The sequence below is a fragment of the Chaetodon auriga genome, chromosome 17 (genome assembly GCF_051107435.1).
Source record: "Chaetodon auriga isolate fChaAug3 chromosome 17, fChaAug3.hap1, whole genome shotgun sequence".
Lineage (NCBI taxonomy): Eukaryota > Metazoa > Chordata > Actinopteri > Chaetodontiformes > Chaetodontidae > Chaetodon > Chaetodon auriga.
Genome location: NC_135090.1, coordinates 21,250,234 through 21,262,353, shown reverse-complemented (window position 1 = coordinate 21,262,353; position 12,120 = coordinate 21,250,234). Strand labels below are relative to the sequence as shown.

Here is a 12,120-nt window from a genome sequence, read left to right as displayed (position 1 = left end):
GAAAACCTGTCATCTTATAAAAATAGCTAAAAAGGGGATTAACATGATGAAATTACTGTGATGATTCTGTTTGAGAGTCTGACATTTGTCCACTCTCGTGCTGCTGTTGAATAAGAAAGCTCTTAAACACATAATCTTTCTTTGTTGTCGGCTTGTTCCTGAAAAATGGAGGAAAAAAAGACACTAATGTTTAAAACCTCTGGTTCATGTGTTCTTCTATGTCTCATCGTGTGTGTGTACGTCTATATTCTATCAGTGTGTGTGAGAGACTTCCGCTCAGATCTTCTTCAAACTGCACAACCTGTTGTGCTGAAATCTGCCCAGCAACTGATGACATTACAGCTGTGGCTCCTCCAAATCAACTGTTTTTTCTAACCGGATCTAACCGGTTATACCTGCAGCATAAAATAATCAGAGTTACGCTCACCTTCTATTTGTCATCTAGTTAATGTGACGCTTTGTGGGAACTTCACTATTTTATAATCTAATTTTTAAAGTCATGTATTTAACCGCTCGCCTTCTGTGACCTTCAAAAGTTAGTGTGTGTGAAAGTGTGAAAACACACAGACCTGGACTTTCTTGAGAGGCTGTGGGATTTTTTTAAGCTTCTCAGCACTGAAATTATGTCCTGCTTGTATTTAGGGACAGGGGACATTTTCTCCTTTAGTTTTAAAGCTACACATGTAGTGGAGTACACAGCACACATGTTAGGAAGTGTTTGTGAATGCACCTCCAGGCTGCACTCCGCCCAGACCGATCAGGGTCAGGCTATATAAAGCACCAGTGAGCAGATGATCACTCCCTTAATGCGCACAGTTCTCTTTGGGGAGATAAGGATGATGTCAATGGTGGTGTGATCGAAGAGTTTTTGGATGAACGTGAATTAGTGTGCTTGAATGATGGAACATACACAAGAATAGATGTGACAAAAGGTAGTGAATCTGCAATAGATAATACCAGTGCCACTAAAGAAGTGGCTGATAGGTGTAGTTGGGAAGCATTAAGGGAAAGTACTATAGGTAGTGATCACTATCCTGTAGTGACTCAAACAGAATTGGAACTGGTCAGAGAACATAATGTGAGGGATGGTAGGTGGATGCTGAGGAGGGCTGATTGGGATACATTCTCAGAGATAAGTGAGAGTGAGCTACTGAGGGTTAACAATAATCAAAGTATTGAGGTGTTGTGTAGAGATATAACTAATGGTATAATTACTGCTGCAGATGCTACCATTCCTAAGACCGAGCCAAAAGAAAGGAGTAGAGTTGTTCCTTGGTGGTCTAAGGAATGTAGGGAAGTTATTAGAGACATGAATAAGGCATTTAGAATTTCAAAAAAGACACATAATTATGAAAATTTAATCAAATATAAGAGGTGTCAGGGGAAAGTAAGGTGTACTGTAAAGAAGGCCAAGAGAGAACACTGGAAGAAGTTCTGTGACTCTATTGGGAGAACCACCCCAATACAGAGAGTCTGGGGCATGGTCAAGAAAATGAGGGGGAATGGAAAGGAGTTTGACTATCCAGTAATGATAGAGGATCAAAAGATTACTACTAATAGCAGAGAGAAAGCTGAGGCAGTAGCAAAGGTGTTAGTTAAAGTGCACAGTTCAGGAAATTTAACGCAAGAGGACTGTAATGGGAGGGAATCAACAATAGCAAAATATAGAGGTGAGTTATATGAGGATGATGGGCAATGTGGGATGTGAAATACAGAATTTTCTATACAGGAGTTCAATGGGGCATTGAGGAAAGTTGGTGGGTCTACAGCAGGGAAAGATAGGATTTGTTATGCTATGATAGAGAATTTAAGTGTCAAGGGGAAAGATGTAGTGTTACGTTTGTTTAATAAGGTTTGTGTGAAATGTATGTTGGATGCTGGCGTACTCAGTCTGGCCTTAGTTTTCGGTCAGAAAAACTGCAGCTAGTCCAGAGAGTTTTGTTCTTCTTCTTTATTAGTTCCACACATGAACAAGGTGCAGGATGCGTTGTATTGCTTTATGTTGTGGTTTCCTGAAGTATGGAATAAATAAACAATACAGCTATTAACATGTCTGTAATATAAACACACGAATGGTAGCACACAAAGAACGCAGTAAGACAACAACTCTGGTCAAATAGTACTTCCTAATGGCCGCACGGGGGCGCTTCAGGCTGCACCATTACAATCTAACACACAACGTAACGTAAATATCGTCAGATATTGCAACCATCCATGTATGAAACACTCAACCATAACAGATTCATATGGTTAGAACACATATATGGATAAGGATGGACGTATTACTGGCCCGTAGCAACATACGTCACTTAGAAAAAACTCTGTGGGCGAGAACGTGCATCAGGTAGTTACAACACATAATAAATAACAGATGCAAACGTACTTTGTACTCACGCACAACAGACACAAATAACGACGTGGACGGCCACAACCCAGTTGTTTAGTGCTGTCTCTACCGGACAAGACGTGCGCAGCACGCTACACATAACTTGTCTGTCATCCTTCGGGACTACTCGGGTCTTTCCGGTGACGTTCGGTGATGCGACGGTGACGCCCCAAACTCGGCAGAGCAGGGAAGTTTGCACAGTTTGGATAGAAGGGGTTATTCCAGATGAATGGAAGGTATCGATAATCATCCCAATTAGGAAACCAGGGAAAGATGGTAAGAATCCCAGTAACTACAGGCCAATTGCACTAACGTCCCGAATGGGAAAGATTATGGAGAGGATGGTCAATGATAGGCTGGTTTTCTGGCTACAGACAAAAGGTCTAATGCAGAGCTACCAGAGTGGTTTTAGGAAAAGTAGAGGAACCATGGACCCAGTAGTTGCGCTGGAAGACGAGATAAAGAAGGCACAGATAAATAGAGAGACAGTGCTGGCGATCTTTTTTGATTTAGAGAAGGCCTATGATATGATGTGGAGGGAGGGCCTTCTCATCAAACTTCAAATGGTAGGTGTTAAAGGAAGGATGTGTCAATGGGTCAGGGATTTTCTATCAGAGAGAAAGATCATAGTTAGATCAATGGGTTTTATAGTAAAGAGTATTCGGTAGAGAATGGTACTCCTCAAGGCATGATAAGAGGTTAACATGGTCTGTGCATATCCAGAAAATCATAGCCAAATGTAAAAAAGTGTTGAATGTTGTGCGTTGCCTGCGAGGAGTGGAGTGGGGAGCAAGTAGGCCAGCCATGAGAACTATATACATAGGACTTATAAGATCAGTGCTTGACTATGGGTGTGTAGTGTATAGATCTGCAGCCAACCACAATCCTTCTTAAATGTCAGGAGAGAGACAAAGACAGACCAGAAGCTTTGGATGGATCATAGCTCAAAAAGTTGAAGAAATGCATCTGCATAACATTGAAGTGAGTCCTGCAGTCAACTTCCCAGCAGTCCCATTGTGGATGATGGAAAGTCCTGTAGTTGATTTAGACCTTATAGAACTTACAAACACTGGGGAAATCAATAGAGCTGTCTATCAAAGGTAATTATGGTGATAGGGTAAAGTGTATACAGATGCATCAAAAGCAGAAAATAACATAGTGGGTGCAGCATTCGTTATACCCAAGTACAAGATAAGCAGAACGGAAAGGCTAAATGACAATCTAGCTGTATATACAGGAGAGATAGTAACAATTCTCACTGACTTTCATGGGTAGAGGATAATCGGCCAAAGAGGGTAGTAGTTGCATCAGATTCCTCCTCTGCACTGCTAAGTATCCAGAATGAGTCTTCAAAGTCCAGAAAAGACATTTTAGTGGATATTTTGCAGTTGGTGCATAGATTGCAATGCTCTGGGGTTAATGTTGCCTTTTTGTGGGTGCCAGCTCATAGAGGAGTACCAGGAAATGAACTGGCAGACAAGAATGCTAAAGAAGCTATGACCTTGCCTGAGGTCAGTCTAAATATTCATTCATTCATTTTCTTTACCCGCGCATCCCATTTCGGGGTTGCGGGGGGCTGGAGCCTATCCCAGCTAGCAATGGGCGAGAGGCGGGGTACACCCTGAACCGGTCGCCAGCCGATCGCAGGGCAACATACACAGACACACAGACAGACAACTCACACACTCACACCCACACCTACGGACAATTTAGAGACCAATTAACCTGTGGGAGGAAGCCGGAGTGCCCGGAGAGAACCCACGCATGCACGGGAAGAACATGCAAAGAAAGGCCCTGCCCGACCCCGGGTTCGAACCAGCAACCTTCTTGCTGTGAGGCACGCGCACTACCTGCTGCGCCACCGTGCCGCCCCAGTCTAAATATTACCTACAGTAAATCAGAAATAAAAAGCATAGTTAAGTCCAAGCTGAAGAAAAACTGGCAATCAGAATGGGACAGAGCAAGCACAGGGAGAGGCTGCTATAACATCCAGAGGTGTGGTGGTTTCTCTCGTTGCGTTGTGTAACTCATCTAATGAAGACCCTCACTGTTGGCAACTCGCCCTTTATTTTATATCTGGCAGAAAAATTAACACAGTCAGCCTTGGTCCTCTCTCTCACACACATATACATCTAGAAAATGAAAAATGAAAAGAAAGTGCAGGTTAGCTACACGTGTAGCACTAGCCAATTTCGTGAACATGAAAAAAAAGAGAAACAGTGAACTTTTTATAAAAAACAAAAGACACGTGCTCAACCTTACGGGAGTTATATTTTTTATATAAAACAACCCCTTAAAATTAAGTAATTGATATGGCACATGCCAGAGCTCATAACCCATGCACCTACCGAGAAGACAGCAAGATCCGACTGCTGCTGCCCCCGGGATGCACGACCCTAATCCACAGGGGTGCTGCATTTAATTGTCATAGGACAAATAAGTTCCTGTGTCGTGAGATGAGTTTATATGTGGCAAGTGGAATCTCACCACATAGTAACTCCGTTACATGGGCAATGCTAGAGGTACATATAGGACGACACAGGAGGAAGATATGATATCCAGAATGAGATTTGGTCACACTGGTCTAAATAATACATCGGTTTTAATTAAAAAACGTGATAATGGCTACTGTAGTGAGTGTAGACCTCAGACCATAGAACATGTGATAGAATCATGTATTAAATATAATCAGGCAAGGCAACAATTACTACAGCAACTGCAAGGAGAGGGAGCTCCTTTGAGGACTAGAGACAGACTGCAGAAGAATTCTTGTGAATTATGTTTTAAATTTTTATTTTTATTTTTTGGGAGAACTGGGTTAAGCAGGAGGCTGTGAGGTAGGAGTATCCAGACCCACACTGCATTTCAGAAGGTGTCGGTAATGCACCAGACGTTGTTTGCCAACCGCCAAATAAATACAAGAAGAAGAAAAAGTGACGCCATGCACGGACTAAAATCTCATTGGCTCAGATGGTATCAGCGTCTCGTTTCCCTGTGGATCCTCGAGCTGGCAGTTTGGAGTTTGTCTTGACGAAGAAAAGTCGGTTTATTCCACCGAAGTTCATTCATTCATTCATTGCGGGGGGCTGGAGCCTGTCAGCGGGCGAGAGGCGGGGTACACCCTGAACCGGTCGCCGGTCGATAGCAGGTCCACCGAAGTTTCAGATGTGAAAATGCACAATGAGGACGTTGATCTTTGTGGTTCTGCTGGGAACAGGTCTACATGGGGCGGCGGCAGGTGAGTGAAGACTTTTTCATGTCCGTTGATTGTTGAAGAAAAAAGTCTTCGTGTCTTTATATTCTGTGTCTCTGAATTGAAGCTTGTCTCTCCTGTAGATGAAAATGTTGTTCCGTTTGGTTTGTTTTCCTTTGATTCGGGCCATTATTCCAGACTATCAGGAGGATCGATCCGGTTTCGATCTTAATGCTAAAATGGCAGCAGACACGCAAAACAGTCGTTTGTTGAGCGGAAGTGGAGCCAAAAGCGCACTTTTCCATTTGTGCCTTTAAGTTGTTCATGACCGTTTTCTAGAAAAAAGTGTGTTGTCGTTCATTCAGTGCTGTTAATCCTGATTTATTTTCATCTGAATTATGTGAATATTTCTGTCAGTTTTTTTCCTTCTTTCGCGTGAAGAAACATGAGTTGATGGTGGAGGAACGCTGCAGTTTAACAAAGGACGTTAGAGAGAAGAAGAAGCTGCTTTCAATCCAGGACAGAAGTCATACTAATAAAAAGTGCACAGAACGACCACATGAGAGATGAAGGGAAAAATGTTCCTGAAGAGATCTTTGTGAAACGTGGAGCTGTGAACATGAACATTTCATGGGATCGTCATCAAATACAGAAGATTTGGTTTTGAGCAAAATGTTGATGATCAGAGATTTCTGGGTGTTAATCTGAGAGATAATTCTTCATCTTACATCAGTAGAGATATGTGAAAGTGAGCTGCACCAGGGTCAGATCTTCATGTTCTGCTCGGTTTCTGAGACGTGGACGTCCAACAGACTGCTGTGTGTCAGTGAAAGTCAGGGACAGACTGCATGAAGTGAACGTGCGACTCCTCTGACGTCTCATTTCACAATAAAGACGTGTTTTCAAGAGCAGATCGTCAGAAATATGAAAGAGTTTGTGGAGCGAAATGTTTCTTTGTGAAGGTGTTTGTGTGTTTGTCGACTGCACAGCAGAGATGATGAGGATGTCTTGAATGCGCTGTAGTTCTTTTTGATTGTGTGTGCAGGAAAATAAGGTTTTTCAGTGATGAATCAAAGTGAAATTGTGAAAACTGAAATCATGACATGAAGTTTTTCTTACAGTGGCTCACTCTCTGAAGTATTTCTACACTGGTTCTTCTGGAGTCCCAAACTTCCCAGAGTTTGTGGGTGTCGGGATGGTTGATGACGTTCAGATAGATCACTATGACAGTAACACCAGGAGAGCAGAACCCAAACAGGACTGGATGAGCAGAGTCACAGAAGATGATCCAGACTACTGGCAGTATGAGACTCAGATCCGAATGGGTGAACAGCAGTCCTTCAAAGACAACATTGAAATTTTGAAGCAGCGCTTCAACCAAACTGGAGGTTTGTTTATGTTTCACTTTCTGCTGATAAAATGTTGTTTATATTTGAATCCTGTATTTTAGCAAACAGATGTTTCCACACACACACACACACACACACACACACACACACTGTGTGATGGAGGCTTTTCTTGGCTGAAACACAGTCAGACTCAGACAGAAACATCACTGAGACTGAGAGTCCTGGATGCTGCTGTCCTCCACTGATCCAGTGTTTGTGTCCATCCCATAATAAGCAGCAGAGCTTCTGAACACTTTATCTCCACTCGATCAGACCTCAACACGTCTGCTGGACTGCCCGCAGTGAGCTGCTCCACAATAACTGGACTGAAGGAACCTGTTTATCACAACAGTTTCCAACAGGCAGCTGATAGAGGAGCGTCAGCGCCTGGTTTCTTAAAGTACGGCGCGGGACCGTCAAAGGGACACAGGCTGCTTCTGCTGGGTCCCCGTATGAGAGGAGGAGCAGTATGTTTGAATGAACATGTCTGACAGGACGACGTGGAAACGTCTCCTTCACATCAGAGGTTTAAAAAGTTTGACAGCACGACTCCACTGTCCTGACCACAGTGTGTCCATCCCATAATATACAGCAGAGCTCCAGATGAGATTAGATTCACTCTGCTGACCACAGTGTGTCCATCCCATAATACACAGTAGAGACAGTGTAGCAGTGTGCTGGTCAGGACTCGGCTCAGTGTGTGTGTCCCTGCAGCTCACATGAAGACACACCACCTTCAACAGTGGAGATCAGCTGTTGGTCTCAGTGGACTCAGTGTGGTCAAAGAACAGAGAGGACATGAAGTGTGTTAGGATCTCACTCTGTTTCCCAGCAGCCTCCGCCTCTCCGTCTGTCCGGAAGACGTCCACGCCGTCCACATGACGATTGGCTGTGAGCGTCTTCGGTGGAGCCAATGACAGCAGGAGGCGTAGATCCTCTGTTTTGGCGTCTGTGGATCAGTGTGTGTCTGTGGTGAAGATGTGATCTGGACTGGTGATGGATGACTGGGCTGTGATCTCACTCTGCTTCACTGTCCTCTCTGTCTGTCTCTCTCTCAGGTGTCCACACTTACCAGAGGATGTACGGCTGTGAGTGGGACGATGAGACTGGAGAGGTTAATGGTTATTTTCAAGATGGTTATGATGGAGAAGACTTCATATCATTTGACCTGAAGACAGAGACGTTCATCGCTGCGAAACAACAAGCTGTCATCACCAAACAAAAGTGGGATAAAGACAAAGCTTGGATAAGCAGTCAGAAGCAATACTACACCCAGATTTGTCCTGAGTGGCTGAAGAAGTATGTGGACTATGGGAGGAGATCTCTGCTGAGGACAGGTAGAATCACATGACCTGATGTCCTTTAATGGACACAACAACCTTCATTTGTCTCATGTGTCTCTAAGCAGCAGGAACATTACAGTAAATATGAAGGGACATACAGAGACCCACTTTGTCTCACTTCATGTCTCTTTCCCTCCATTTTCTCTCTGTGTCTTCTGTCTTTCTCTCACTCTCTGTCCTCCTCGTCCCTCTTTGATCTGTCTCACCCTCCTCACCTCTCTTCACCTGTCTTTGTCCTCCTCTGTCCCTCCTTCTTTTCTCAGCGACTCTTCAGTCATGTTTCCTTTCATTGCAAACATATTTAAAGTGTCTGCTGCTGAAGCATTTAAAGCAGATGACATCAAACAGGAATGATGATATTAATGTTCAGTAAATCCTCATGAAGAAGCTCTAAAGTGTCTGTCTCTGGACTCTGCAGAGCTCCCCTCAGTGTCTCTCCTCCAGAAGACTCCCTCCTCTCCAGTCAGCTGCCACGCTTCAGGTTTCTACCCTGACAGAGCCACACTCATCTGGAGGAAAGATGGAGAGGAGCTTCATGAGGACGTGGAGCTCGGAGAGATCCTCCCCAACCACGACGGAACCTTCCAGACGAGCGCTGACCTGAAACCTTCAGCGTCTGAAGACTGGGGGAAGTACGAATGTGTGTTTCATCTCTCTGGTGTGAAGGACGACATCGTCACCAGACTGGACAAAGCAAAGATCAGGAGCAATGAAAGTAAGACTGGGATCAGAAGTGATGAAGGCGGGAAACACACCTTTATTTTACTGTCACCGTCCTGCACTTCATGTCTTTTTATGTTTGTCTTTGCTGTCACTTTCTCTCATCAAGCAGTTTTTCTAGAACATTTGAAGGCTTTGATTGATTTGAAATCAATGCACGCTGACAACAGAGTCAGCAAATCCCTGAAAGAATGAAAGTTATTTTTCCTGATTTAAAGTTTTAAAGGAATCATCGTCGTCCACCATCATTTTTATTTTTACTTTAATTAATACAAGAAATTCAATAATGAAATACACAAACATTCATTTAATCACATATTTTAATATAAAGTGTTTTTTTAATCACTTTCATAATTTATTTCAGTTTTTAAACCACTCGTTTTTTTGTTTCTTCAGACCATGTTTAACCATTTTAATGTGTAACCACAGTTCAGAGGTTTCCTGTATTGACTTTACTGCTGTCACTTTTAGAAGATAAGCAGATTATTTAATGAGTGGATGAACGTTTGTGTCCATCAGTAAATCAGTCAGAAGAAAGTTTGTGGTCCAAGTGTGCAGACAGTCAGAAAGGACTTTGAATCAGACTGTCAGAAGCTCTCATTGTGACCACAAACAACATGTAAGACAGAAAGCAGCACAGACACGCAGCTAAAAACGCTGGACGAGGATCAACGAGCACAGATACAGTAATGATGTGGAGACGAGTGGAGATAAAAAGTGAAATGAACAACAGCAGCAGCACAAACAAACACACAGCGTCTGTATGCAGGATTGTGTCCTTTGGGCAGATGGACGTTCTTGTCTTCTAACCTGCTTCATCTGTTCAGGTTGTGACTGTTTGTTGTTGTTTTCTACTCAACAGAGAATTCTCTTGTCATTCCCATCGTCATCGTCGCAGTGGTTGTTCTCGCTCTCGTCATCGTCGCCGCTCTTGGATTCGTGGTTTACAGAAAGAAGAACGGTGAGAGACTCAAACAGAGACACTTAGTTTTTTCAGGGTTTTGATTTGGACGCTTTGATCACAAACCTCAGTTGGCCGAGCATCAAAATGAGCTTCAGACAGCAGGAAGCGCTGCGAGGCTCAGAGCCACAGTGTGGTGATCATGTGACTGCAGCGTGATGATGTCAGGAGAGGTGATGGCAGCAGAAATAACAGGAGATGTGAACAAAAGGTGGACGGGATTTATTGAGGAGCTGGAAAGAAGCTGAGAGAGTTTTCGACTGGAAGCACGTGAATAATTTGTCTTTTCTTCTCGTTTCAGCCAAACGGCCTCCATCTGGTAAGTGAAGCTCTTTTTCTTGTGTTTGCTCTGCGCTGACACGCTCTCTGTAGATGAAAAGGCCTTTCTGGATCTTGTGCTGAGCAGCTTTTGTGGCAGTGTTAGCTGTTTGTTAAACACAGTGTCAGTTGACAGCAGGATGAGGGCTAACGACGTCTCTCTGACCTTCCAGCTGTGATCAACCCTGAGGTCATGGAGCAACTGAACCCAGAGGCCTGAAAGACAAACACAGCAGCAGCAGCCTGAACACAGTGAGTCGCTTCATGTGGGACATGAATTTCACAGCTGCTGCTCAACAAAGCTGCCTTAAACTTTGTGGAGAAGAACTTTGTGTCGTTGTTTGTTTCTTCACTGTAAGACTTGTGTGACTCTTTCCAAAGGAAATGTTTGACTTTCAGCTGTTTTCTATGAAGTGAAATGAGATTATTCAGAGAAAGGTGCTTTCAGAAAGCTTCACATCAGCAGCTCAGATAAAGAGTCCGATTAAAAAGTCAAATGTGAAGCTTCAGACAAACAGGGACAGCAGTTTGTCAGACTGCTGCTGAACATGGTGGTATAGTAGGTAAATACTGGGCTCACACGATGTTCACACTTCAATCAATCAGGATGTTTTAAGTCGAAACGATTCAACAAAATGAGGCTTTGTGGAATTGAACTCATTTCAACATTTACGCTCAATGATTTTGCTTCCGTTTGATGGATTTAATGTGTTTCTTTTTGTCTCTTTAGGTTTATGGAGAACATGAACGCATCACAGCATCTTCATACATCCATCATCAGGATGTGTTCATCTGCAACAAATCAAGCAGAATTATACTTTCATACTCAAGGTGTTTCCTGCTCCAATCAGTTATGGTCTGTAAATCTATAGAAATTCACACACACACACACACACACACACACACACACACACACACACACACACACACAGATTCATGCATCCCCATCTTCACATAATGTGGTGATTTGATGACATAAACCTTGAAAACACACATATTTGACAGTCAGCAGAGAGTTTTCTTCACTGTTTCTGCTCAGAAAAACGTTCTTTGGCTCTCTGCTTGTTTTCCATCCTGTAAGTTCCAGAAAATGTTTGACATCATGGTTTATTTAACAGCATGAAAGAAAAAATTTCCACTTGTGCGAATAGTGAGCTTGTATATTTCTTGAAAAGTTAAGCAATTTAAAGATTTAGTTGTGATTTTAAGCAGGTTGAAGATTAATTTAAGTCTTTAAGATTTTTCTCTTTGAATCAGGAGTTTGTTGGTTTTCGTTCCACATTATTCATCTTTTGATCTGTTTTGAATTAATTTAGTTTTAGCCGACTTTCTTTAGAGGTTGTGGGATTTTTTAAGCTTCTCAGCACTGAAATTATATCCTGCTTGTATTTAGGAACAGGGGACCATCCATCCATTTTCTATACCGACTATCCCTTTCGGGGTTGGGGGGGGTCACCAATTAACCTAATGAGCATGTTTTTGGTCTGTGGGAAGAAGCCCGAGTGCCCGGAGAGAACCCACGCATGCACGGGAAGATGCTTGCTAAGTTCACGCAGAAAGGCCCTGCCCGACCCGGGGATCGAACCGAACGTACATTGTTAGATATTTGTTTCTTAAAGGGTTGTGGGGTGTTTGAAGCTTCTCCACACTTCTTTCCTTTTGTGCTGTTGTCTCACTTTTCAATAAAGATCAAATGTCCAGTTTTTTCTGTCCTTTTATGGTGAACTTAATCTTGTGTTGATTGAACTGAAGGAAACGTGAGTTGTTGTACTTGGATGACTCACATCATGGTTTGTAACATTTTCATCATG

The 12,120-nt window shown here is 43.0% G+C and overlaps 1 protein-coding gene across 1 annotated transcript; it reads left to right on the top strand.

The window, feature by feature from the left end:
* Positions 1–5,472: 5,472 nt before the first annotated feature.
* On the top strand, positions 5,473–11,179 carry LOC143334921 (class I histocompatibility antigen, F10 alpha chain-like). Its single transcript, XM_076753926.1, has 8 exons — positions 5,473–5,624; positions 6,701–6,967; positions 8,026–8,304; positions 8,729–9,025; positions 9,893–9,991; positions 10,293–10,310; positions 10,483–10,561; positions 11,040–11,179. Exons 1-7 carry the CDS (start codon positions 5,567–5,569, stop codon positions 10,527–10,529), a joined length of 1,065 nt encoding a protein of 354 aa, XP_076610041.1. The 5' UTR covers positions 5,473–5,566; the 3' UTR covers positions 10,530–10,561; positions 11,040–11,179.
* Positions 11,180–12,120: the final 941 nt, after the last annotated feature.